Below are 27,542 nucleotides of genomic sequence, written 5' to 3' on the forward strand. Positions count from 1 at the left end.
ATGGAAAGAGGAAACCAAACAGAAGTTGGAAACTTTCTCCTCCTGGGATTCGCAGAGGACTCTGACATGCAGCTTCTTCTCTATGGGCTGTTCCTCTCCATGTACCTGGTCACCATCACCGGAAACCTGCTCATCATCCTGACCATCAGCTCAGACTCCCACCTCCACACCCCTATGTACTTCTTCCTCTCCAACCTGTCCTTTGCTGACATCTGTTTCACGTCCACGACTGTCCCAAAGATGCTAGTGACTATCCAAACACAAAGCAAAATGATCACTTTTGCAGGCTGCCTCACCCAGATATTTTTTTTCACTGCATTTGGATGCCTGGACAACTTGCTCCTGACCGTGATGGCCTATGACCGCTTCGTGGCCATCTGTCACCCCCTGCACTACCTGATCATCATGAACCCCCGGCTCTGTGGGCTGCTGGTTCTGGGGTCCTGGTGCATCAGTGTCATGGGTTCCCTGCTCGAGACCTTGACCATTTTGAGGCTGTCCTTCTGCACAAACATGGAAATTCCACACTTTTTTTGTGATCCTTCCGAAGTCTTGAAGCTCTCCTGTTCTGACACCTTCATCAATAACATCGTGATGTATTTTATGACCATTGTCCTGGGTGTTTTCCCTCTCTCTGGAATCCTGTTCTCTTATTCTCAGATTTTCTCCTCCATCCTGAGAGTATCATCTGCCAGAGGCCTGCACAAAGCCGTTTCCACCTGTGGTTCTCACCTCTCAATAGTCAGCTTGTTCTGTGGCACAGGCCTTGGGGTCTATCTCAGTTCTGCAGCTACACCATCTTCTAGGAGAAGTCTGATGGCCTCGGTGATGTACAGCATGGTCACCCCCATGCTGAACCCCTTCATCTACAGCCTGAGGAACAGGCACATGAAGGGGTCACTGGGGAGACTCCTCCTCAGGGCAACGTCTCTCAATGAGGGAACCATTGCTGAGCACTCATGAATTGCAGTGAACACAATACTGAGGCCAGACTGGCCTCTTTCAGCCAATGTTTTCACTTCTGCTTTTATGCTTTTTTTTTTTTTTTTTTTTTTTGAGACAGAGTCTTGCTCTGTCGCCCAGGCTGGAGTGCAATGGCGTGATCTCGGCTCACTGCAACCTCCGCCTTCCAGGTTCAAGCAATTCTCCTGCCTCAGCCTCCTTAGTAGCTGGGATTACAGGCATGCGCCACAATGCCCGGCTAATTTTTTGTATTTTTAGTAGAGACGGGGTGTCACCATGTTGGCCAGGCTGGTCTCGAACTCCAGACCTCATGATCCATCCGCTTCAGCCTCCCAAAGTGCTGGGATTACACGCATGAGCCACAGCGCCCAGCCGCTTTTTTTTTTTTTGTTTTTCAAGGAGTCTCACTCTGTCACCCAAGCTACAGTGTAATGGTGCAATCTCGGCTCACCGCAACCGCCACTTCCCGGGTTCAAGTGATTCTTCTGCATCAGCCTCCCGAGTAGCTGGGATTACAGGCACTCGCCACCACGTGACCACAGGTAATCTGCCCGCCTTGGCCTCCCAAAGTGCTGGGATTACAGGCAATGAGCCACCGCACCCTGGCTTCTTTTATACATTTTAAAGCATCTCTTCCCTTGTATCTTCCTTTGGAACGTTTCCTGCCCTTGCTACTGCTAACAAAGTTATATAGGATTACACTTTTTGACTTTCTAACCAGTAATTTTAACTTTGCATGAATACAACCTGGTGTTTTCTCAGTTATCTTTAGTAATAATTTGGATTTTGTTTTTTTGTTTTTGTTTTTGAGACAGAGTCTCCCTCTGTTGCCCTGGCTGGAGTGCAGTGGCGCCATATCGGCTCACTGCAAGCTCCACCTCCCGGGCTGAAGCAATTCCCCTGACTCAGCCTCCTGAAGAGATGGAACTACAGGCATGCACCACCACATCCTGCTAGTATTTTCAGTAGAGACAGGGTTTCACCATGTTGGCTAGGCTGATCTCAAACTCCTGACCTCAAGCGATCTGCCTGCCTCAGCCTCCTGAAGTGCTGAGATTACAGGCATGAGCCACCGCGCCCGGCCTGATTTGAGTTAAAAATATATATATCAAATCTTACGTGTTAAATATATACTGTCAGAAGCGATGAGATATGTCCCTATTTTGGACATGTTGCCCTGGAAACTCATTTACAGAGATGTTTTTTGAGGTTACATGAATAAAAATAACTCAAAGAGTTGCCCCCTTTTTTTATCCAATTCACTTTCCTTTCAGTCACACTAACTTTACTTCACTTCTACTCTTTCACAATATCGGTCCCTTGAATTTCACAGCAATGTCTTACCCATTTTTGCAATCACAATGCCTGGTACAGTTGTTGGTAAGGAGTTCATGTTTACATGATATTTGTCAAATGGAGTAGAAAAATAGATGGGCGGATGGTTAAATAGAAAATAAGATCTGGACCAGAAATATACAAACTGATTAATCTGATTAGAGCTTTTGGCCGGCATGGTTCTGCATGCCTGTCGTTTCAGCTACTCAGGAAGCTGAGGTGGAAGGATGGCTTGAACCCAGGAGGCTGAGGTTGCAGTGAGCTGTGATTATGCCACTGTACTGCAGCCTGGGTGACAGAGTGAGACCCTGTTTCTAAATAATAATAATAATAATAAATTAAGTTGTTGAGCTAGAAACAAAATTCAAGGTTATTGATGTTGATATTAATAACACTTTCTATGCCAGCACAGTTTAAGAGCTTTATGTACATTACCTCATTTAATGTTTCCAATAACTCTTTTATGTGATTAGTATTAGTTCTCATATTTACAAATAAGAAAGTAAGAGCTTATGGTAAGTAGGTAACTAGCTCAAAGTAATAAATGTAGTGACAAGGTTCCAACGCAGGGCTGTAGGAATCAGATGGCTCTCCCAGGCCTTATGTTACGTTACTGTGGAGTCCTAATTAGGGAAAAGGAGTCAGGCTGGTGAGACCAAGGGAAAGCAAAAAGAAGAAGCAGATAGAAGTCTGCCTTTCTTCACGGTCCCGGACACAAAGCCCTCCTGTACAAATAACTCACAATCTTCCTGCACTCAGCTATCGCCAGACCCTCGGCTGATACAAAAATTGGAAGTTAGCTCACTGCAACCTTGGCGTGATCAATACTGTACAAAGCCCTCTTCAGCACACAGCACAAGCACTGTCTTATAAAATCCCCAGCAAGCTTTTGTCTCTTTGCAGTCAGCTCTTCTATTGCTAGCCTGCCCATTGCTTCCTTGCAACGTATTTTCATACTTTCTCCAATAAATCTGCCTTTCTTTACCTACAACTACACGTGTTGGTAAATTCTTCTTATCCTCCACACCACCAGCCCCAGACAGTCGCCACTCAGCCATGACAGTTGAACCTTCTAATAATAATAGTTAAACCTCAAAGGAACCAGGAATTCTCTGACATAAATTCTTACTTCTGGAATTACGCTCCCCAACCAAGAACTGTGTTTGGGTGCTGCAGCCTCAGAAATAAATTAAACCCGTGAGTAAGATTTATTGTTTCCTTTGATATTTTAATTTGACTTCCTTTGATTGTTCATGAAAATGAGTGTGCTCGATCTTTTTGTGTTTGATGTTTTATAGTAACTCTTTTTGCCAGCTTTACTGAGGTATAACTGATGAATAAACATTGTACATATTCAAGGTGTATAACATGATTTGATACATGTATACATTGTATAGTGATTTACTTGCATTTATTTTTACTAGATTTTGAGTTTACCTCCTTTGATCATTTATAATCTTAGATTTTTTAAAATTCTAGTTGACTGAGTTTTTAAATTTTTATTCTTAATCTTTATGGATACATAATAGTTGTACATATTTATGAAGTACGTACAAAACTTTTCCACAAACATACAATGTATAATAATCAAATCAAGGTAATTGGGGTATCTATTGCTTCAAGCATTTATCATTTCTTTGCGTTATAAACATTCCAATTCCACTTTTTTAGTTATTTTGAAATATACAACAAATTATTGTTAACTATAGTCACCATATTGTGCTACCAAATACTAGATTTTATTCCTTCTAACTGTATTTTTGTATCTGTTAACTATCCCTTCTTTATCCTCCCTCCCTACTACCCCTCCTAGCTTCTGGTAACCATCATTCTACTCTGTTTCCATGAGTTCAATTTTTTCAGCTCCCACATACAAGTGAGAACATGTAATGTGTTTTTCTGTGTCTGGCATATTTTGTTGTTGTTGTTTTGTTTCTGTGTTTTTGAGACAGACTTTCGCTCTTGACACCCAGGCTGGAGTGCAATGGTGCGATCTCGGCTCACTGCAACCTCCACCTCCCGGGTTCAAGCCAGTCTTCCTACCTCAGCCCCCGAGTAGCTGGGATTACAGGTAGCCACTGCCACGCCCAGCTAATTTTTGTATTTTTCTGAGAGACGGGGTTTCATCATGTTGGCCAGGCTGGTCTTGAACTCCTGACCTCAGGTGATCTGCCCGCCTCAGCCTCCCAAAGTGCTGGGATTACAGGCATAAGCCACCGTGTCTGGCCCTGAATTCTATGAGCCTTTCTAGTGAATTGCTGAACCTAAAGGTGGTCTTGGGGGACCCCTGACACAGAGACCATGGCTATTGTTTTATTAGGAGAAATAATGGTTTTGCTTTACCCTCTTCAGTTCCGCCACTCTTTGAGAATATAAGAAACATGAGTTGACCCTTCTTCTTGTTGAAGCTGAAGCTTCCCTTCTCCCCAAACCTAGGAGAAACATTTATTTCCCTCCCTTGCTCACGCCGTCCTTCAAGCCCTCAGCATGTGCTCAGGGAGAAACAGAGACCTTGTACACCTTTCATTCCTGCTCCTTTATTACACTTTTCCCTCCCCCTTAAACGAGTCAAGCAGAACATGTGTGTTCAGCCCACGGTCAGCTGGGTGGCAGATGTGTCCCCAGGACTCCCCTCCCCAGGCCCCTTCCCTCCTCTCTTGGGGGGCAGAGCTGGAGGCCCCTCACATAGCACTTTCATTGCCTCCCCGTCCCCGGGATGCCCCCTTCTCCTGTGCCATGAGGGACTTGTAGGGTTTCCCCAGGCTGGGGAGGGTGAGCTCAGCTTCCTGAAGCTCCAGCTCCCGCTGAGACAAGTGCTCGATGACGGCTGCTCCAATTGAGTCTCCTAGGACGTTGGTCATTGTGCGAAGCCGGTCACTGGTACGGGGGAAAAAGAAGCTGCCATTAATGGGGGCTTGAAAAGCTTCTCAGAAAGAGAGTGAAGCAGACTGGGGGAGGGGGGGTCCCTGTGCCAGGGAGTCAGGGGGCTCCCATTCCAGAACAATCCATGACCACATGTCCCCAAGTAGGTTCTTCCCCCTCTCTGTCCTGTTTCTCCTCCTAACAAACAGGATGGACCAGCTCTGAGATGTTCATGTTTGATCTTAGATGTGATTTAAAAAAAAAAAAAAAAAATGAGGCCGGGTGTGGTGAAAAAAAAAAAAAAAAAAGCCATATCATTAAAAAGATATGATCCCAGCACTTTGGGAAGCTGAGAGGCAGGAGAATTGCTTGAGACCAGGAGTTCAAGACCAGCCTGGGCAACAAACCAAGATCCCATCTCTATAATAGAATAATTTTAAAACATGGCCTGGGACGGTGGCACGTGCCTGTAGTCCCAGCAACTTGGGAGGCTGAGATGGGAGGGTCACTTGAGCCCAGGAGGTCAAGGCTGCAGTGAGCTATGATCATGCCACTGCACTCCAGCCTAGATGAGAGAACAAGACCTTGTCTCTCAAAAAAAAGAAAATGAGGCTGGGCATGGTGGCTCATGTCTGTAATCCCAGCACGAGGTGGGCGGATCACGAGGTCAGGAGTTTGAGACCAGCCTGACCAACATAGTGAAACCCTGTCTCTACTAAAAATATTAAAAAAAAAAAAAAAAAAAAAAAAGGCAGGCATGGTGGCATGTGCCTGTAACCCCAGCTACTTGGGAGGCTGAGGCAGGAAAATCGCTTGAACCTGGGAGGCAGAGGTTGCAGTAAGCTGAGATCGAGCCACTGCACTCCAGCTTCGGTGACAGAACGAGACTCTGTCTCAAAAAGAAAAAAGAAAAGAAAAGAAAAAATGCACATCCGATACAGACAATTAAGGGTTATGAAGTGAAAAGCACATCGAATCAGGAATGGTAAACCAGGGCAGGCCTGAGTCAAGACAGGTGTAGACTAGGGCAGGCTGAAGATTGTAAAATTGGAACTCAGGCTCAGCTGTCAGCTCCCATGTGGGAATGAAAGTCCAGGCTTCCTTTAATGTAAACCTCCTGGTTTTGTTGTTGTTGCTGGTTTTGATTTTTGTTTTTTGAGATGGTGTTTCGCTCCTATTGCCCAGGCTGGAGTGCAGTGGTGCGATCTCGGCTCACTGCAACCTCCACCTCCCAGGTTCAAGGAATTCTCCTGCCTCAGCCTCCTGAGCAGCTGGAATTACAGGCACACGCCACCACACTCGGCTAATTTTTTTTTTCTTTTTTTTTGTATTTTTAGTAGAGACAGGGTTTCACCATATTGTTCAGGCTGGTCTCAAACTCCTGACCTCAGGTGATCCACCCGCCTCAGCCTCCCAAAGTGCTGGGATTACAAGCGTGAGCCACCGCGCCCGGCCTGGATCACCTTTTTGTGACTTCCACATACAACAGGTAAAAGAGGAGTTTTTCTGTGGGATTTGGGGTCCAGAGGCCATGGATTGGAGGCCTCTCCAAGGCCTCCTTTTCACTCGAAAATTCTGGACCACTTCATCTCTGCTGGAATGAAAGTCCACAAGTTAAGGATGTTGCAGGGGAAAGCAGTATGTGCAGAAGCAGGAGCACCAGGGTCCAGCCTGGAGAACACTCACAGGAACCAGTCCACGGCGATGATGAGCGTGATGTCCTCCGTGGGCAAGCCGACCGACGTGAGCACAATGACCATGGTGACCAGACCCGCCTGCGGGATGCCAGCAGCCCCAACACTGGCCGCTGTGGCTGTGATGCTGCAGGGGGAGGGAGAACATGGGGAGGCAGGTGGAGGGAAGAAGGCGATGAGGAAGAGACAGGAAAAGGACAGAGAGAGGGAAGAGATCCGCTCTCCAAGGCATCTTAAATTAAATGCCCAAGCCAGACAGACACACAGAGAAAAATACTGCTTGATCTCTCTCTCTCTCTCTCTCTCTCTCCCTCCCTCCCTCCTCTCTCTCCCTCCTCTCTCTCTCCCCTCTCTCTCTCCCTCCTCTCTCTCTCTCCTCTCTCTCTCTCTCCCTCCTCTCTCTCTCTCCCTCCTCTCTCCCCTCTCTCTCTCCCTCCTCTCTCTTCTCTCTCTCTCCTCTCTCTCCCTCCTCTCTCTCCTCTCTATCTCCCTCCTCTCTCTCTCCCCCTCTCTCCTCTCTCTCCCCCTCCTCTCTCTCTCTCCCCCCCATCTCCCCCTCCTCTCTCTCTCTCCCTCCTCTCTCTCTCTCCCCCTTCTCTCTCTCTCCCTCCTCTCTCTCTCTCTCTCTCTCCCCTCTCTCTCTCTCTCCCTCCTCTCTCTTCTCTCTCTCTCCTCTCTCTCTCCCTCCTCTCTCTCTCTCCCTCCTCTCTCTCCCCCCTCTCTCTCTCCCTCCTCTCTCCTCTCTCTCTCCTCTCTATCTCCCTCCTCTCTCTTCTCTCTCTCTCCTCTCTCTCTCCCTCCTCTCTCTCTCTCCCCTCTCTCTCTCCCTCCTCTCTCTCTCCCCTCTCTCTCTCTCCCTCCTCTCTCTCTCCCCTCTCTCTCTCCCTCCCTCCTCTCTCTCTCTCCCTCCTCTCTCTCTCTCCCCTCTCTCTCTCTCCCTCCTCTCTCTTCTCTCTCTCTCCTCTCTATCTCCCTCCTCTCTCTCTCCCCCTCTCTCCTCTCTCTCCCCCTCCTCTCTCTCTCTCCCTCCTCTCTCTCTCTCTCCCCTCTCTCTGTCTCTCTGAAACAGAGTCTCACTCTGTTGCCCAGGCTGAAGTGCAGTGGTGTTATCTCAGCTCACTGCAACTCACTACTCAATCCCACCTTAACCTCCTGAGTCGCTGGGACCACAGGCACATGCCATAACACCTGGTTATTTTTATTTTTATTTTTTTGTATTTTTGTAGAGATGGGATCTCACTATGTTGCCCAGGCTGGTCTCAAACTCCTAGGCTCAAGCAATCCTCCCACCTCAGCTTCCCAAAGTGCTGGGATTATAGGCATGAGCCACCATGCCTGGCCTTGACCTCTGCCATACGTAGACTCTAAAAGATAATAATAATAAGTTGAATACATAATTGGGAGATGTAGTCAAAGAATTCAAAGTTGCATTTAAAGGCCAGGCACAGTGGCTCACACCTGTAATCCCAGAAGTTTGGGAGGCCAAGGTGGGAGGACTGCTTGAGCCCAAGAGTTCAAGACCAGCCTGGACAACATAGTGAGACCCTGTCTCTACAAAAAAAAAAAATTTTTTTTTTAAATTAGCAGGGCATGGTGGTGCATGCCTGTAGTCCCAGCTACTTAGGAGGCTAAGACGGGAGGATGGCTTGAGCCCAGGAGGTTGAGGCTGTAGTGATCTATGCCTGCACCACTGCACTTCATTCTGGGTGACAGAGTGTGATTCTGTCTCAAAAAAAAAAAAAAATGCAGTTATGTAGGATGAATATATCTAGAGATCTAAAGTACTATAGGAGGAGTACAGTTAATAATATTTGGGTGTACACTGGAAATTTTCTAACAGAGTAGATTTTAGGTATTCTTAGTAGAAAAAAGAAAGGCAACTATGTAAAATAACAGATTTTAAACTGCACTCCAGCCTGGGCAACAGAGCGAGACTCTTGGCTCACTGCAACCTCCGCCTCCCACGTTCAAGTGATTCTTGTGCCTCAGCCTCCCGAGTAGCTGGGATTACAGGCGACAGCCATGACGCCCAGCAAATTTTTGTATTTTTAGTAGAGATAGGCTTTCACCATGTTGGCCAGGCTGGTCTCAAACTCCTGACCTCAAGTGATCCTCCCACTTCGGCCTCCCAAAGTGCTGGAATTACAGGCGTGAGCCACCTCGCCCGGCAGAGTTTACATTCTAGTATGGGAAGCAGATAATAAACAAAATGAATAAGTAAAATTCATACTAGGTGGAGATGGTACTACACGGGGAAACGGTGCCTCCTTAGCAAGACCCGATATGCCATTTTAAACAGGGCTTCCCTGAAAAAGTAACGCTGAAGACCTGAAGGAGATGACAGCTCACTGTTATTTTTATAATGACTAAGTTGGAACCACTGGATGATAGGACCTATAAATACAGGAATAGGTAAATGTATAAGGCCTATAAATATAAGAATCTATATTCATAACAAGAACCTCGGGTTATTAGGATGCACCAGCCATCCTTTGGAAAACACTGGACAAAGGGATCTCTCACGTGAGAGGGAAACTGACGGGAACGTCTTGGCAGCTCCTGACAGCCTCGGGTGGCAACTTTACCTTTCACCTCATCCGGCGTTGGGTTCTTTCCACATCCCCCTTCCAACATCCGAGGGCTCCTCTGAGCTCCAGCTGTGGCCCCCTCCTCCCTCCCCAACCCTCCCAGCCACGCTGAAGATCGCTGAAGTCTCATCTGCTGGCAGATCCCCTCACCTGATGGTTGTGATCTGACCCAGGTTGAGCTCGTAGTTGTTAACTTGAGCAATGAAGATGGCAGCCAGGGCCTCGTAGAGGGCAGTGCCGTCCATGTTGACCGTGGCGCCCACGGGCAGGACGAACCTGGTGATGCGGCGGTCTACACCCAGGCCCTCCTCCAGGCAGCGGAAGGTGATGGGCAGCGTTGCTGAGCTGGGGGAAAGAGCCCAGGGTTGAGGACGGGGCGTGGCCTGGTGGGGGCGGGGCTGGGAACAGGGTGTGGCCTAGTGGGGCAAGGCAGAGAATGGGGCGTGGCCAAGCCGAAGAAAGACTGAGAACAGGGCGTGACCTAGTGGGGCACGGCTGAGAATGGGGAGGGCTGGGTCACATGGGCGGGGCTGAGAACAGGGGAGGAGTAGGTGAGGCGGGGCTCAGAGCAGGACGTGGCCAGGTGAGGAAGAACTGAGAAGAGGGCGTGGCCAGGCAGGGCGGGGCTCAGAGCAGGGCAAAATGAGCCGAAGGAGCGTTCCCCTTGAGAACATTGAGCAGGCCAGGTGGGGGCTCCGCAAGAGGCAGAAGACAAGGGTATAACATTTCAGAGGCTGATAACTGCACAAAGGAAAGGAACAACTCCTCACCATACAGGGAGAAAACAGCAATGAGGGTCCCCCAAGCTGAAGATCTCTTGACCCACTTAAAGCCAATAGCTAAGACCAATGACTACACACTAGTTTATGGCACTAGTTCATTCTACCTATCCATTTCCAGAAAGGACAGGACCAAAGGTCTGCTGACTTCAGGGAGGGCCCCTATTCCAGACTCCCCTGTTTGCACCATCATTGACCTCAGCTATGTTAACTTTCTCTATCCATCTCCCCACCATGCCTTATGGGAGAAAAGTGACCTAATTGGTTGGCGAGTTTAGTCAAAGAAGTGGGCGTCTCATTTGGGGTAAGCCTGTCCACAGGACGTGTGTTCTGTGGTCAGCTTTATATCATACGGTTGGAATCCTGGACTCATAGAGGGTCTTTGGGTGTCCAGCTCAGCGGTGACTACGTGAGTTTAATTCTAGGATACAGTGACATTAGTCTTACATAGGCATAGACCAAGAGGCACCAAGATACCCTGACCAGCGTTATGGGCAATTTTAAAAATTCTATTTTTGACGAGGTGCAGTGGTTCGTGCCTGTAATCACAGCACTTTGGGAGGGCGAGGCGGGCAGATCACTTGAGCTCAGGAGTTCAAGACGAGCCTGGCCAACATGGCAAGACCCCGTCTCTACAAAAAAAAAAAAAAAAAAAACACTTAGCCGGGAGGGCTAAAAAAAATTAGCCAGGAGGACTGGAATCACGCACCTGTAATTCCAGCTACTTGGGAGGCTGAGGTGGCAGGATCACTTGAGCCTGGGAGGTGGAGGTTGCAGTGAGTGGAGATCACACCACGGCACTCTAGCCTGGATGATAGAGTGAGGCCTCATATCAAAAGAAAATTAAAAAAAAAAAAAAAGATATTTTTAGCTGGGCGTGGTGGCTTACACCTGTAATCCCAGCACTTTGAGAGGCCAAGGTGGGCGGATCACATGAGGCCAGGTGTTCAAGACCAGCCTAGCCAACATGGCAAAACCCCATCTCTACTAAAAATACAAAAATTAGCCAGGTGTGGTGGCACACACCTGTAATCCTAGCTACTTGGGAGGCTGAGGCAGGAGAATCGCTTGAACCTAGGAGGCAGAGGTTGCAGTGAGCCAAGATCACATCACTGCACTCCAGCCTGGGCAACACAGTAAGACTTTGTCTCAAAAAAAAAAAAAAAATTCTTCCATCTTTTTGGCTGTTGTGCTACTTTTCAAATTGTTTTTGAATTGGGATGATGCTCTTAATTAATCCCGTAAAACTACAAAAGAAGAAGAGGAGGAGGAAGAAGGAAAAGGAGGAAGAGAATAAAGGGGAAGAGAAGAGAAGGAGGAGGAGGAGGAGAAGGAGAAGGAGGAAGAGGAGGAGGAGGAGGAGGAGGAGGCGGTGGCGGCAGCAGCAGCCAAGAGATCTCCCAGACACCATCTCACAAGCAGAGATGACACCCTCTGAGCTAGGAATTGACTGAGCTCATGGGGCATCCTGGAACCTTCCCTCTTAACCTCAAAATTGGTACCTGGTTCTCCTCCATAGAAAGTTAAAAAACAGGAAAGGAGAAAAGGAGATCAGGAGAGCCAGCCCAGGACAATGATTGGCCCCCAGGTGTTGCACCAGCTGGAGGCCCTCCAGAGCCCTGGACATTATTGGATGTCTCAGAAGAGGTGTTTAAGGAAGGGAGAGGGCAGATGCCCTAGGAGAGGACATGAAGGACAAGTGCAACCAGAAATTGTGCTGGGGTGGGGAGCAAGGCCATACCTGGAAGACGTGCCCATGGCAGTGATGAGGGCTTGTAGCATGCCCCCAATGAAGGGGAAGGGGTTCCGGTGAGTGATGAGGAAGTAGATGAGGGGAAGGACGCCACCAGCATGGAGGAGCAGGCCCACGATGACGGTCAGGGTGTACATGCCCAGCTGACCCCCCAGGACAGCCATGTCTTCCATCTCCAGAATCTTCCCAGCAATCAGGAACAGGATGCCCACAGGTGCATACCTGTGTGAGGGAGCCACATACCTGTCAGGGCTCCCTCCTAACCTCCCTTGCAGGTCTGAGGCTGGCATCCCCAAGGCTTTGCTCATATAGGGCCCTGGAGCCACGCAGTACCCACGATACAGCACCCTACTCCATCCCAGTCTTCCCCGTACACTAACGAATGCCACCGGGCCCCACAAATGAAGCCCACCTCCTCCTCCTGCTCTTCCTTATCTCCCCATCATGGTAGAAAAGGTCCTACAACTCCAGGATATACAACCTTTCAGGTGCCTACTCCCCATTCAAGCCCTCTCAACCATGCCCCAAATAATCACTACCTTCAGGATCCTTCCCTAGACGTTGCCAAGGCATTCCCTGTCTCTGGTCTTCTAAGCTTCCCTTATCTTCTGCCCCCAACTCTTTGTTCCACATTTGAAACTTATATGCCCCTTTTCTCTTCCCTATCAGTGCCTGTTCTCACTCATGCACCAGCCTAATAATTTCCCTCTCAAAACACCTGTCCTATCAAAATCACCAATGTATTCATTCATTCCACAGATATTAACTGAGTACATACTATGTTCTCAGGCACATGGCTCCTGTCCTCATAGCACTTACATTCTGTTATGGACTAAATGTTTATGTCCCCTTCCCTCTCCAACCAAATTCATATGTTGAGATCCTAACCCCCAGTGGGACAGTATTGGGAGGTGATTAGGTCATGAGGATGGAGCCATCATGAATGGAATTAGTGCCCATATAAAAGACACACCAGAGAGCTCCCTCCATCCTTCTGCCATTCAAGGACACAGCAAGAAGACGCCTTCCATGAACCAGAAGACAGCCCTCACCAGACACGGAATCTGTGGGTGCTTTGATCTTAGACTTCCCACCCTCCAGAACTGTGAGAAATACATTTTTGTTCTTTAAGCCACAATGTCTATGTATTTTTGTTACAGCAGCTGACATGTACTAAGACACATTCTAATGGGGAAAGCAAGAGGTACACATAGAAACGCACCAATTACAAACTTCAAGTGGTGATAACAGCAAAGGAGAGTCACTGTATGGGACTGCTTCTGAGCAGATGATCAGAGAGGGCTTCTCTGAAGAGGTGACATTTAAGCTTTTACATGATAAGAAGGTACCCTGGGTGTCTGGGAGAAATCATTGCAGGCACAATGCAAAGACTCTGAGATGGGCATGCACTAGGAGTGCTGGAGGACCAGAGAGAAGACCAGTGTGGCTGGAGTAGTGAGTAAAAAGGAGAATAAAGAAGATGAAAGAAGCAAGTTCATCAGGGGCTCACCTGTTTTCCCCACAATCCAGCCCACTGGTCAATCATGTGAGTTTCTGCCATTGGCACCATCATCTCATTTCTAGGCTTCAGTGGCTACTCCTCTCTCTTTAAAAATCGAAGTCTACAGCCAGGCGAGGTGGCTCATGCCTATAATCCCAGCACTTTGGGAGGCTGAGGAGGGTGGATCACTTGAGGTCAGGAGTTCAAGACCAGCCTGGCCAACATGGTGAAACCCTGTCTCTACTAAAAATACAAAACTTAGTCAGGTATGGTAGTGTGTGCCTGCAGTCCAGCTACTCAGGAGGCTGAGGCAGAAGAATCACTTGAACCCAGGAGGTGGAGGTTGCAGTGAGCCAAGATCACACCACTGCACTCCAGCTTGGGCAACAGAGTAAGACCCCATCTCAAAAAAAAAAAAAAAAAAAAAGGAAATCTACTTTGACTCACGTTCATCATAGATGTTTTGGAGGAGGCGGGGACCTCTTGGGAAGGTGGTACAATAGCTTGAGTCAAAAATGAGGATGTGAGGGACTTCTCCAGTCACATCTGTGTTTTCAAAACGGCTCAGAGTTAGCCCGGGGAAGTAGTTGCTGAGTCTTCTCCAAGTCAACATGACTAGATCCACCCCTGTGCTTACTCTGAGTAATCCCTCTCTCAACTTCCTCACCTCCATCCTTCCACCTCATCCCCTGCAAAATTCCTCAGCCCAAGATTAATTGTGCATGATTTCTTACCCCCTACACTCAGCCACCTGGCAAATCTGGACATTTCACCCAGTCATGCCAACGACAGTGCTATACATTCATTGTTCCCAATTTAACTGAGCCTTCATTGTTCCTTGTTAATTATCTGCTTATCCTGAATAAGCTCCCCACTCCCATTCCTTTCAAATGCTTTCCTAGGCCCTCAACTTGGCCTCAAGTTCCTTATATGTAGTCTTCAAAGTTTCCCTTCTTGTTAAAGAACAAATCTTAAGTGTTAAAAATTGTTTCTTTTAAAGACTAACTTCCTTCAAGCCTCCTTACTTTATGCTAGTAACTTTTTGTTAAGCCCTATCCTATGTAGCTATTGACATGTTCACAGGCACATAGTACATTCTACGTCCTTGTAGTTTGACAAAGATATCGGTGCTGGATGTGCTCACAGGCACGTCCCAGCTCGCAGCCTATACCCCTTCCTTATTTGGGAATGTTATTACTTTTTCTAAGTCCTTTTGTAAGCAACTTCCTCTTTTCCTCTGTTTTCCATTGCTTTTACCTACTTAGAAAAGTTTTAAGTTATTAGCCAGTGGGTTTTAGTTTAGATTGTAAGGTCTGGCTCCAGCCAATGGAGACAGGACACAGTAGCAGGGACAAACTGTGTAAGGGATAAAAATTGCTTCCCTCCTTTGTTCAGGTGTGCTCTTGCCGTTGTTCCATCTGCAATGAGCACCCTTTCTGCAGAAGGTAAAAATTGCCTTGCTGAGATAATTAAATTTATGTTCAAGTGCTATTTCTTTGCGGCACTGGGGAACAAGCATTCTGTTTCTAAATAAACATTTTACATACAACACTATACAACTTTCCAATTGTTTGGGATGACGTACAAAGTCTTCTCCCATTTGGGATCTGACAGCTTTGTTAATATCGTCCACCACCACTCCCAACTTACCCCATGCTCTCACCTTCCTGAATGCCCCACCACTCTCCAAATAACTTAGGTACCTTCATGCTTTGCATGTTCTCTTCTCTCTGCCTGAAATACGTCTCCCCTCTCACTGTCCAGTTGAAGTCCTACTCACCTGTCAAGATGCAGTTAACAGGTGACCTTCTTCATGACTCCCTCTTCAGAAAGCATTCACTGTGTACCCCTCTACTCACTGCTCACTTCTCCATGTTCCCAACACTTTTTAAATGTTCCTTTACTACAGAACCTACCACCTTGTGTTATATTGATCTACAATGTGTCTGTCTCCCCTAAGATTTTGTGAGCTCCTTGAGGACAAGTATGAGTGCACTGTGTCTCTGTATTCCAGAGGTCAAGACAAAGTCTGCCTGGGAAAATGCCTGCTGAGTGAATAAAGAAATTTCTGAAGGAATGAAGGAATTTAGAGAAGGAAAGACGAGGGAAGGGAAGGGAAGGGAAGGGAAGGATAGGATAGGATTAGCAAGTGGATGAAAAAGCAAGGAAACAAGTAGATGAAACAAGTTAGTAGCTGAGTGAACAAATACATGAACAAATGAGTGAATGAAGAGAATACCTGAGTAAATGAATGAAAGAATAACAAATGCATAGATGAATGAGTGGGTCAAGGAATGAATTAGAATGAATAAATGACTTAACTGAGTAAATAAACAGATGAGTCCATCAGTGATTTAACTAATGCATGGATGAGTTTGTAAATAAATTTACAAGTGAATGAATGCACAAATGAGGGAATTAACTGATGCATGGAAGAGTGAATAGATGAATAAGAAAATGAATGAACCGATAGAAAAATGAGAATGATAAGTGAATTTATTGGTGAGTGAAGAGATAAATGAGGAAGTAAGTGGGTGAATAAATCATTGCAGAAAGGTATGAATGAATGAATAGTAACTAACCAATGCATAGGAGATGAATAAATCCCCATCGCTTGTGACAACACAGATGAACCTGGAGGACATTATGCTAATTGAAATAACCAAGATACAGAAAGACAAATACCACATGATCTCACTTATCTGTGGAATCTAAACAATCAAACTCACAGAAGCAGGGAGTAAAATGGTGGTTACCAGGGACTCACAGGGAAGGGAGGTTGGGGAGATGTTGACCAAGGATACAAAATTTCGGTTAAATAGGAGAAATAAGTTCAAGAGATCTATTGGGCTACATGGTAGGTATAGTTAAAAACAATGTATCATGTACTTGCAAATCACAAAGAGAGTAGATTTTAAGTGATCTCTCTCTTTTTTTTTTTTTTTTTTTTTTGAGACTGGGTCTCATTCTGTCACCCCGGCAATCACACCTCACTGAAGCCTCTACATCCCAGGCTCAATCTGTCCTCTTGCCTCAGCCTCCCAAGTAGCTGGGACTACAGGTGCATGCCACCACACCCAGCTAACTTTTTTGTATTTTTTGTAGAGACGGGTCTTGCCATGTTGCCCAGGCTGGTCTCAAATTCCTGGGCTTAAGTGATTCTCTCACCTTGGCCTCCCAAAGTGCTGAGATTATAGGCATGAGCCACCACACCCTGCCTAGATCTTAAGTGTTGTCACCACAAAAAAATAAGCATGTGAGGTAACGTCTATGTTAGTTAGCTCAACTGAACCATTCCACAATGTAGAGATATTTCAAAACATTATGTTGCACATGAAAATATATACAGTTTTTATTTGTCAATTAAAAATACATTAATTTTTAAAAATAAATGAATGACCAAATAAATCCAGAAACCAATGCATGAAATAATAAATGTAGATAAATAAATGTCAGTGAATGGTTTGGTCAAGGCATTGAAGGATGAGTGAATGAACAGATAAGCAAGGGAGTGAACAAGTGAACAAATCATTGCAGAAAAGTGTGAATGAATGAATGAGTTAGTGAGTTGGCCAGTGATTTAACCAATGCGTAGAAGAATCAACAAATGAATGAGGAAATGAGTAAATCAATGCATGGAAGAATGAGTGTAGATGAATAAATCACTGAATGAGTGATTTCATCAATGCATAGAAGAATGAGTGAATGAACAGATGAACACAGGAGTGAATGTGTGAATGAATCATTGCAGAAGGACACGAATGAATGAAAGAGTGAGATATTCCATGAAACTAACCAATGCATAGAAGAATTAATGAATGAACAGATGAACAAGGAAGTGAACCAGTGACGAAATCATTGCAGAAAGACATGAGTGAATGAGTTGGTGAGTGGGTAAATAAATTACCCAATACATAAATGAATGACCAAAAGTCCCCAGCAAGCAGCTTCCCCATAGCCTGACTTCCCAGCTCTGGCTCCATCTTCCCATGGGCACGGACCAGGACTCACCAGATAATGATGCCCACCAGCCTCATAATAGCCTCATTGAGGCTGTCGAAGAAGTCCCTGAGGACTCGGCCCTTGTGTTTCATGCCACCAATGACCAGCCCAAAGGCCACAGAGAAGACCACGAGGCCCAGGGCGTTGATGCCATTGGCAGAGCCAGGCACGGGTACAGTCTCCTCAAAGCTCAGCACCTCCTGCAGGGTGCCCAAGGCCCGAGTGACATTTTCCAGGAGGCTGGTTCCGTTATCCACTGAGAATGGAGGAGGCATGGAGGCACCCAGCTCAGACCCGTTCTCTGTCCTCACGATGGTCCTGGTTACCACCCTCGTGCTGTACTGTGTCTTGAACTGAAATAGAGAGAGATTGCGCCCAGACTCAATTCAGCGGATGCATCAGAATCGCCTGGAGAAATTCCTTGAGACCACTGATTCCCAGTTCCCACACCCTGGAAAATCTTATCCAGCAGAACTGAATGAGTGAATGAATGATTTGAACAGTGCGTGGAAGAATGAGTGAATGAATCAGTAAACCCATTATGAAAAATAGTATGGAGGTTCCTCAAAAAATTAAAAATAGAACTACCGGCCAGGCGTGGCTCACGCCTGTAATCCCAGCACCTTGGAAGGCCGAGGCAGGCAGATCATGAGGTCAGGAGTTCGAGACCATCCTGGCCAACATGGTGAAACCCTGTCTTTACTAAAAATACAAAAATTAGCCAGGCATGGTGGTGCGCACCTGTAGTCCCAGACACTTGGGAGGCTGAGGCAGGAGAATCGCTTGAACCTGGGAGGCGGAGGTTGCAGCGAGCTGAGATGGTGCCATTGCACTCCAGCCTGGCAACAGAGTGAGACTCCGTCTCAAAAAAAAAAAAAAAAAAAAAAAATTGAACTACCATAGGACCAGCAATCCCACAACTGTATATATCCAAAGGAAATGAAATCAGTATCTCAAAGAGATATCTGCTCTCCCATGTTTATTGTAGCACTATTCACAATAGCCAAGACATGAAATCTACGTAAGTATCCATCAATGAATGAATGGATACAGAACATGTGGTATACATATACAACAAAATACTATTTGGCCTTGAAAAAGGAGGGGATCCTGTCATTCGTGACAACAGGGTTGAACCTGAAAAACACTGTGCTACGTGAAATAAGCCAGGCACAGAAAAACAAATATTGCATGCTCTCACTTATATGTGGAATTTAAAAGAGTTGGACTCATAGAAGCAGAAAATAGAATAGTGCTTACCAGGGACTGGGAAACAGGGAAAACTGGGGAGATGTCGGTAAAAGGACACAAAATTTCAGCTAGACAAGAGGAATAAGTTCAAGAGCTCTATTATCCGACATGGTGACTCTAGCTAATAACAATGTATTGTGTATTTGAAAATCACCAAAAGGGTAGATTTTTAGTGTTTTTATCGCAACAAATGATAAGTACATAAGGTAATTGATATGTTAATAAGCTTGATTGAGCCACTCCACAATGCAGGCATATTTCAAAACATCGTCATACCTCATTAATACATATAATTTTTGTGTGAATTTAAACTTAAATAAATTAAAAATCTATTTTTTTGAAGAATAAGTGACTGAATAAATGAATGAGGAAGTGAACAGCCAATGTGTTGAAGTAGTATAGATTCCGAATTGTTCACAAGCTCCCTGGGCAATGCTTAACCAGAGTTCAGGGCCTCTCCCTTCAACCATCTATGGTCAAAATTTCTGGAATCTCTACACCAGCCTCGATGCCTCCTCTAGCCCTGTGCTCAGGAAGTCCTTGGCCTAAGTCCTCTTTTTTTTTTTTTTTTTTTTTTCCCTTTTTTGAGATGCGGTCTTGCTCTGTCACCCAGGTTGGAGTGCAGGGGTGTGATCACTGGAGCCTTGGTCTCCTGGGTTCAAGCAATCCTCCCACCTCAGCCTCCCAAATAGCTGAGACAGGCGCGCCCAGCTAATTTTTTTTTAATCTATTTTTTTTTTTTTTTAAAGACAGAGGGAGGGTCTCACTCTGTTGCCCAGGCTGGTGTTGAACTTTTGGCCTCAAGTAATCCTCCCACCTTGGCCTCCCTAAGTGCTGGGATTACAAGCCTGAGCTACCGTTCTCGGACCTAAGTCCTTCTCCCTAACCCTCCCAGATCACCATGGAAAATACACCCTTTCTCCTAGACTCCTCTAGAACCCCTGCCCATTGCTCCGTCCGGCCCTTCCTCCCACCTCTTACCCTTGGACCATCCCTTCAGCCTCAAGCTCCCGCCACCCTCCGAATCTCCTTGATCAAACTGTGTACTTCCCCCTGACCTGTTTGAAGCAGGCCTCCACAAGGTTTGGTGGAAACATATTTCTGCAGAGAAACATCAGAAGAAGGAAAGTGGTTAGACCATGGAAGGGCATCTAGGGTGATAACAGTAATACTAACACCAAGAACAACAGTAATGCAGCCAACACATGAATGCTTCCTCTAGGCTGGGCACTGAGCAAGTATCTTGCTATCATCTGATTTAAACACTACAATAACCCCAGACGTAAGTGCTATTTAATGCCCCATTTCACATAGAAAGAAACCAAAGCTCAGAGAATTGATGTAAGCTACCCAGAGCCACAGAGCTGCTAAGAGGTGCAGATGGCCCTCAAATCCAGGTCTGTCTGAGCACGTGGCCAGAGCCCTGCATCACCTCAAGGACTTTCATTCAAACACACGTGTCTCAGTGATGCCTCAAAAATCCACAGAAAACTCCTAAACCCTTTTAACTTTAGGTTTCCCCTGTGCCCATGATTAAGGGAGAACCAAGGCTAGCCTTGAATCTGGGTGGCAAAAATCTTGCTGCTCTAATTAAAACCACAATGAGATACCACCTTACTCCAGCTAAAACAGTCATTATTAAAGAGTCAAAAAACTATAGATGTTGGCATTGATGTGGGGAAAAGGGGACACTTACACATTGCTGGTGGGAATGTAAATTAGTACAACTTCTATGGAAAACGGTATGGAGATTTCTTTTTCTTTTTTTGAGACGGAGTCTTGCTCTGTCGCCCAGGCTAGAGTGCAGTGGTGCGATCTCAGCTCACTGCAAACTCCGCCTCCCAGGTTCAAGCAATTCTCCTGCCTCAGCCTCCCAAGTAGCTAGGATTACAGGTGCCTGCCACCACGCTTGGCTAATTTTTTGTATTTTTAGTAGAGACAGGGTTTCACCACATTAGACAGGATGGTCTCAATCTCCTAACCTCGTATCTGCCCGCCTCAACCTCCCAAAGTGCTGGGATTACAGGCGTGAGCCACCGCACCTGGCCAAGAGATTTCTTAAAGAGCTAAAAGTAGATCTACTATTCCACCCAGCAATCCCACTTCTGGGTATCTGTTCAAACGAAAAGAAGTCACTATATCAAAAAGATACCTGCACATATATGTTTATCACAGTACAACTCACAGTTGCAAAGAAATGGAACCAACCTAAGTGCCCATCAACTGATGAGTGCATAAAGAACACATGATATATGTACACCATGGAATACTACTCAGCCATGAAAAAGAATGAAATAGGCTGGGTGCAGTGGCTTACACCTGTAATCCCAGCACTTTGGAAGGCCGAGATGGGTGGATCGCTTGAGGCCAGGAGTTGGAGACCAGCCTCGCCAACATGATAAAGCCCCGTCTCCACTAAAAATACAAAAATTAGCTGGGCATGGTGGCGGGCACCTCTAATCCGAGCTACTCAGGAGGCTGAGACAGGAGAATCGCTTGAACCCGAAGGGCAGAGGTTGCAGTGAGCCAAGATCGTGCCACTGCACTCCAGCCTGGGCGACAGAGTGAGAAGTCAGACTGTCTAAAAAAAAATAAAAAATAAAATATAATGTCTGTGGCATGGATGGAGCTGGAGGCCATTATTCTAAGTGAAGTAACTCAGGAATGGAAAACCAAATACAGTATTTCTCACTTATAAGTGGGAACTGAGCTATGAGTATGCAAAAACATACAGAGTGATATAATGGACACTAGAAATTCAGAAGCGGGAGGCGGGGAGAGTAGTTAGAAATTAAAAACTACACATTAGGTACAACGTACACTACTAGCGGAACAAATGCACTAAAATCTCAGCATTCACCACTATATAATTCATCCATGTAACAAAGAAACACTTGCTCCCCAAAAGCTACTGAAATTAAAAATTAAAAATTTTTTCATAGGCCGGGCACAGTGGCTCACGCCTGTAATCTCAGCACTTTAAGAGGCTCAGGCGGGTGGATCACTTGAGGTCAGCAGTTCAAGATCAGCCTGGCCAACATGGTAAAACCCTGTCTCCACTAAAAATACAAAGATTAGTCCAGTGTGGTGGCATGCGCCTGTAATTCCAGCTACTCTGGAGGCTGAGGCACAAGTATAGCTCGAACCCTGGAGGCAGAGGTTGCAGTGAGTCAAGCTCATGCCACTGCACTCCAGCCTGGGTGATGGAGTGCAAAAATAAAAATAAAAACAATTATGTAATCCCAGCACTTTGGGAGGCCGAGACGGGCGGATCACGAGGTCAGGAGATCGAGACCATCCTGGCTAACACGGTGAAATGCCATCTCTACTAAAACATACAAAAAACTAGCCGGGCGAGGTGGTGGGCGCCTGTAGTCCCAGCTACGTGGGAGGCTGAGGCAGGAGAATGGCGTGAACCTGGGAGGCGGAGCTTGCAGTGAGCTGAGATCCAGCCACTGCACTCTAGCCTGGGTGACAAAGCGAGACTCCGTCTCAAAAAAATAAATAAATAAAAAATAAAAATAAAAACAATTAAAAGAATAAAGGCAACTATTAATAGCCAAAATATATTTTTAAATAATAAAAATCAAAAATTTAGTTAATTTTTTAAAAAATTGTGCTGCTTCTATTTCCCATAGCAAAGACTTGGAACTGACCCAAATGCCCATCAGGGATAGACTGGATAAAGAAAATATGGCACACGTATGCCATGGACTACTATGCAGCCATAAAAAAGAATGAGTTCATGTCCTTTGCAGGGATGTGGGTGAAGCTGGAAGCCATCATTCTCAGCAAACTAACATAGGAACAGAAAACCAAACACTGCATGTTCTCACTCATAAGTGGGAGTTGAACAATGAGAATACATGGACGCAGGGAGGGGAACATCACACACCAGGGCCTTTCAGGGGGTGGGAGGGGCAAAAGGAGGGAGAGCGTTAGGACAAATACCTAATGTATGTGGGGCTTAAAACCTAGATGAAGGGTTGATAGATGCAGCAAACCACCATGGCACATGCAGACTTATGTAAGAAATCTCCACGTTCTGCACATGTATCCCAGAACTTAAAGTAAAAAATAAAATAAAATATAAATTAAAAAATCATGCTGCTTTAAGAGAATCATTCACCCTCCAATGATGCTTAGGGAAACACCAGCTGTTCTGACCTCACCTTGAGGGTCATATCCTAAGATCATATTCTAGCAGCAGCTGCCGTTGGAGAATATATGCAAGGCTCCAGGGCAGAAATTGGGTACCAAAAATGGGTACTATGGGAGCTGCTATGTCCAGCCTGCAGCAGCCTGTCCCCTTCGTCTCTCCTTGAGTATGAGTTGTTGCAAGTAGAGTCAGAAATCATATCAAAATGAGTCCAGTCACCCGTAAACTAAAAGTAACACCTAAGCCACCACCACCGCCAACAGCTGAACAGACTCTCTCGTGGCCAAGTGGACCCCAGAACAACTTTAAAACTGAGTTCCTGGCCATGATGGGACAGGAGGTCAGACACGCCTCCTTACACCCTCTCCCTTTTATAATCTAGACACAATAACTAACCCACATCAATGTTAAATTAGGGTGTTAAATTAATTAAAACAGAAATCATAAGACTGATAGAACACGCTCCTTGTGGCATTAAGACACCAAACTCTAAGCAGGATCTAAGGCCATGCCAGGCAGGGGTGAAGTCATGCACCCTACACTCAAATAATAAATTGTGTTCTAGCTGCCAAAAAGTTCTTCTTTTTCTCTAGGAGTGAAACAAACACTAGCCTTAAGATAAGCAATATTAAAATAATTACAACTCTTAAGCTCACAGACAAGGACTAATGGGGCCCTTGTTCCACCAGCCGTAACTACAGCTTTGATTGGGCAAGAGACCGATTTCAGTAACTTTCTCCTGATAACACCACTGACCGTGGGCTGGTTCTGGCTCATTGACAGAGGCTGCGCATTTGGGTACCTTCGTGTCCTGAAAAGACCTTTTGATGTATAAAGCCTAAATGTGATACATTTAAATGTTAACTAAATGTTAAGTCTCCACCCCAAAGTGGACATGGGGTCATATGTCACATGCAACTTTGTTCAATATGCATGCATCAGGGTCACCTACATGAATATTCATAGCTCCTCCTACAACCTGTTGAATATGGATGTTTAGCCAACCTATTCAGCATAAAGCTCCTACTCCAAACCCTCCTCCTTAGAAGTGCCTGCCTCTGATCCTGACCAGATGCATACTTCCCAGCCTGTGGGATGACCGCTTTGCAGGCTATAACCTTTTACAACAAATAAAGTCTCCTTTTCCAAATATGTATATTGTGATTTTTTAGGTCGGCATACCTGATCAGATCCATGAAGGCATCAGCTGTGGGGATGGTCTCGATCCGGCCCTCCCGGTGCAGCCCCTCCTTGGAGCCCTTCCCGGGATGGATGATGGTGACCATGAGGATGCCAATGAAGACAGCGATGATGGTGGTCACCATGTAGTACACAGCTGCCCGCATCCCCATCCGCCCCGTGGCCTTGTTGTCCAGGGATGCCATACCTGCAGGACAGATGATGTGGTCCCCACAGCTCCATGCATACCCAACGCCAGCCCTCCTAGCCATCCGTTCCACCCTCCCCATATTACCAACTCAACAGCCATCCCACCAAGCATCCCTTTTCCTACAGCCCACCCCAGAACCCACCCATTACCCATTCACCAGCACCACCATCTTTCTACTTCCATTCTATTTTCCAAATACACACCCTCACACTCCACCCCAACCCTTACCCCAAGCAGCATTCCACTACCCTACTGCCTTCCCTCTACTCCAAGCCAATCTTTTCCACTCTTTCACCCCATCTCCTATTAACTCTTGTTTCCTCTTGTTTTGCACCATAACCTAACTTTCTTTCTTTCTATTCTCTCTCTCTCTTTTTTTTTTTTCTGAGACGGACTCTCCTTCGCCCAGGCTGGAGTGCAATGGTGCCATCTCGGCTCACTGCAACCTCCATCTCCCAGGTTCAAGCAATTCTCCTGCCTCAGCCTTCCGAGTAGCTGGGATTATAGGCGCCTGCCACCACGCCCAGCTAATTTTTGCATTTTTAGTAGAGACGGGGTTTCACCATGTTGGTCAGGCTGGTCTCGAACTCCTGACCTCAGGCGATCCACTCGCCTCAGCCTTCCAAAGTGCTGGGATTACAGGCGTGAGCCATTGCGCCTGGCCCATAACCTAACTTTCATTCCACTTGTCATCCCACTATTCATCCCAAAATCACACCTTCCTCCAACCCACCTCACTGCACACCCTTTGTAGTACATGTTCTTGGTGCTCCACTCCTACACCCTTTCCCAAGCCAATATGCTGATCCTTCAGCCCCAAGAGCACTGTCTACAAATAGCTCAGGCTGCCCCCTTCTCCTTCTCCTGAGAATTGCCCTCAACAAAACAGGAACTGCCTTGCCCACAAAAACCCCAGGGGAGACCAATAGCCAATGAATGACCATGCAAGGATTCACAATGGCCAACTCCTTTGATTCAGGTGGCAGCAGAGCTGGGGAGGGGTTCAACTCTGTGGTTCTGCTCATGCTCCAGAGCTCCCGATGAAATCAGGTTGACAGGCCAGCCTTCTTCTGAAACCCACATCTTTGCTTCACTGTTTTCCCAGTCCCGTCCCACTTCCCTCACTCCCTTATGAGTTTCTCATGAGAGCTACCCCGCAATAAATCACCAGTGCAGACATCCCCATCTCAGTCAGGCTCTGCTTCCAGGAAACCCAACCTAAGAAACCATTTCTTCATGCTTTTTTCTTCTTCCCCATCCCCAAATCCAGGGATTGGCAAACTGCTACTCATGCCAAATCCGGCCCTCTGCCTGCTTTTGTAAATAAAGTTTTATTGGAACACCATCATGCCCATTTGTTCTCATATTGTCTATGGCTGCTTTTGTGCTACAGTGGCAGAATCGAGTACAATTGACCCTTGAACAGCATGGGTTTCAACTGTTCGAGTACACTTATGCATGGATTTTCTTCCGCCTCTGCCACCCCTGAGACAGCAAGACAAGCCCTCCTCTTCCTCTTCCTCAGCCTACTCAGCATGAAGACAATGAGGATGAAGATCTTTATGATGATCCACTTCCACTCAATTAATAGTAAATAAAATTTCTCTTCCTTATCATTTTTTTAATAGACAGAGTCTCACCCTGTTGCCCAGGCTAGAGTGCAGTGGTACCATCATAGCTCACTGCAGCCTCCTGGGTTCAAGTGATCCTCCTGCCTCAGCCTCTCGAGTAGCTAGGACTATGGGCATGTATCACCATGTCCTGCTGATTTTTTTATTTTTTGTAGAGCTGGAGTTTCACTGTGTTGCCCAGGCTGATATCAAACTCCTGGGCTCAAGCAATCCTCCTGCCTCAACCTCCCAAAGCACTAGGATTACAGACATAAGCCACCTCACCTGGCCTGATTTTCTTAATAACATTCTATTCTCTAGCTTACTATATTTTAAGAATATAGTATATAACGGCTGGGCGCGGTGGCTCACGCCTGTAATCTCAGCACTTTGGGAGGCCCAGGTGGGCAGATCACGAGGTCAGGAGATCGAGACCATCCTGGCTAACACGGTGAAACCCCGTCTCTACTAAAAACACAAAAAACTAGCCGGGCATGGTGGTGGGCACCTGTAGTCCCAGCTACTCAGGAGGCTGAGGCAGGAGAATGGCGTGAACCCAGGAGGCGGAGCTTGCAGTGAGCCGAGATCGCGCCACTGCACTCCAGCCTGGGTGACAGAGTGACACTCCGTCTTGAAAAAAAAAAAAAAGAAAGAAAGAAAAGAATATAGTATATAATACATACAGCATACAAAATATGAGTTAGCCAACTGTTTATGCTATCTGTAAGGCTTCCAGTCGATAGTAGGCGATTAGCAGTTAAGCTTTTCGGGAGTCAAAAGTTACACGTGAGCCCGACGCGGTGGCTCACGCCTGCAATCCCAGCACTATAGGAGGCCGAGGTGGGCAGATCATGAGGTCAGGAAATCAATACCATCCTGGCCAATATGGTGAAACCCCACCTCTACTAAAATAGAAAAAATTAGCCGGGCGCGTTGGTGCGCGCCTGTAGTCCCAGCTACTTGGGAGGCTGAGGTGGGGGAATTGCTTGAACCTGGGAGGCGGAGATTGCAGTGAGAGGGCCGAGATGGTGCCACTGCACTCTAGCCTGGTAACAGAGCGAGGTTCCGGAAAAAAAAAAAAAAAGTTATATGTGGATTTTTGACTGTGTGGGGATTGGTGCCCCTAACACCCAAATTGTTCAAGGATCAACTCTAGTTGCAGAAGAGACCATATGGCCCTTGAAGCTGAAAATGTTTACTATCCAGCCCTCTACAGCAAAAGTCTGTGGACCCCTGCATAAGCCAACCATACTCCCATCCCACCCTCTACCCACTAAGCTGTCACCTCCATCTCATGCACCTTCCACACCCTAATCTACACGCTACTCCCTGCACATCCACACCATATCCCGGCCACTCTCCCTGGCTGCCCCTCCAAGACTTTCTCTCACTTCTGGGTAATACTGAGCCCCTTGCAAGCTGGCATTTTTACCTCCAAGGAAAAGGACAGGAAGCCTACTGAGTTAAGTGGGGTGGGGTCATATGGGGTCTGGAACCTGGGACCGATCGGGACCTGGGCTTTGTTTGGCCAAGGACCCTGGACCAGACGCAGGCTCCGCGTTTGAGGTGCCACGTCAAGGAAGTGGTCCCATGCTTGGGATGGCCTTGGCTCTGGGTTCAAGCTGAGGCTCCGGATGGGTCTTGGAGGCCAACAC

The 27,542-nt window shown here is 46.5% G+C and overlaps 2 protein-coding genes across 15 annotated transcripts in view; one reads left to right on the forward strand and one right to left on the reverse strand.

Moving 5' to 3' along the window:
• Positions 1 to 963, forward strand: OR7C2 (olfactory receptor family 7 subfamily C member 2). Its single transcript, XM_015123157.3, has one exon. It carries the CDS (start codon positions 1 to 3, stop codon positions 961 to 963), a length of 963 nt encoding a protein of 320 aa, XP_014978643.1.
• Positions 964 to 4,815: 3,852 nt separating this feature from the next.
• Positions 4,816 to 27,542, reverse strand: part of SLC1A6 (solute carrier family 1 member 6) — a 63,906-nt gene continuing 41,179 nt past the window's right edge. For 6 of the 14 annotated variants that reach the window (XM_015123159.3, XM_077978057.1, XM_028838696.2 and 3 more), the window contains 7 exons: positions 24,070 to 24,274; positions 19,787 to 19,829; positions 17,487 to 17,830; positions 11,963 to 12,196; positions 9,593 to 9,787; positions 6,847 to 6,981; positions 4,816 to 5,175 (listed from right to left, as the gene is read on the reverse strand). In XM_015123159.3, the coding sequence (XP_014978645.1) occupies positions 4,980 to 5,175; positions 6,847 to 6,981; positions 9,593 to 9,787; positions 11,963 to 12,196; positions 17,487 to 17,830; positions 19,787 to 19,829; positions 24,070 to 24,274 (1,352 nt within the window). In that variant the 3' untranslated portion in view covers positions 4,816 to 4,979. Of the gene's footprint in view, positions 5,197 to 6,820; positions 6,982 to 9,592; positions 9,788 to 11,962; positions 12,197 to 16,802; positions 17,831 to 19,786; positions 19,830 to 24,069; positions 24,275 to 27,542 lie in introns of those variants that run through there. The other 8 variants (XM_077978060.1, XM_077978061.1, XM_077978064.1 and 5 more) reach the window with 6 other exon arrangements.

The sequence above is a fragment of the Macaca mulatta genome, chromosome 19 (assembly GCF_049350105.2).
Source record: "Macaca mulatta isolate MMU2019108-1 chromosome 19, T2T-MMU8v2.0, whole genome shotgun sequence".
In the NCBI taxonomy this organism is placed as follows: Eukaryota; Metazoa; Chordata; class Mammalia; order Primates; family Cercopithecidae; genus Macaca; species Macaca mulatta.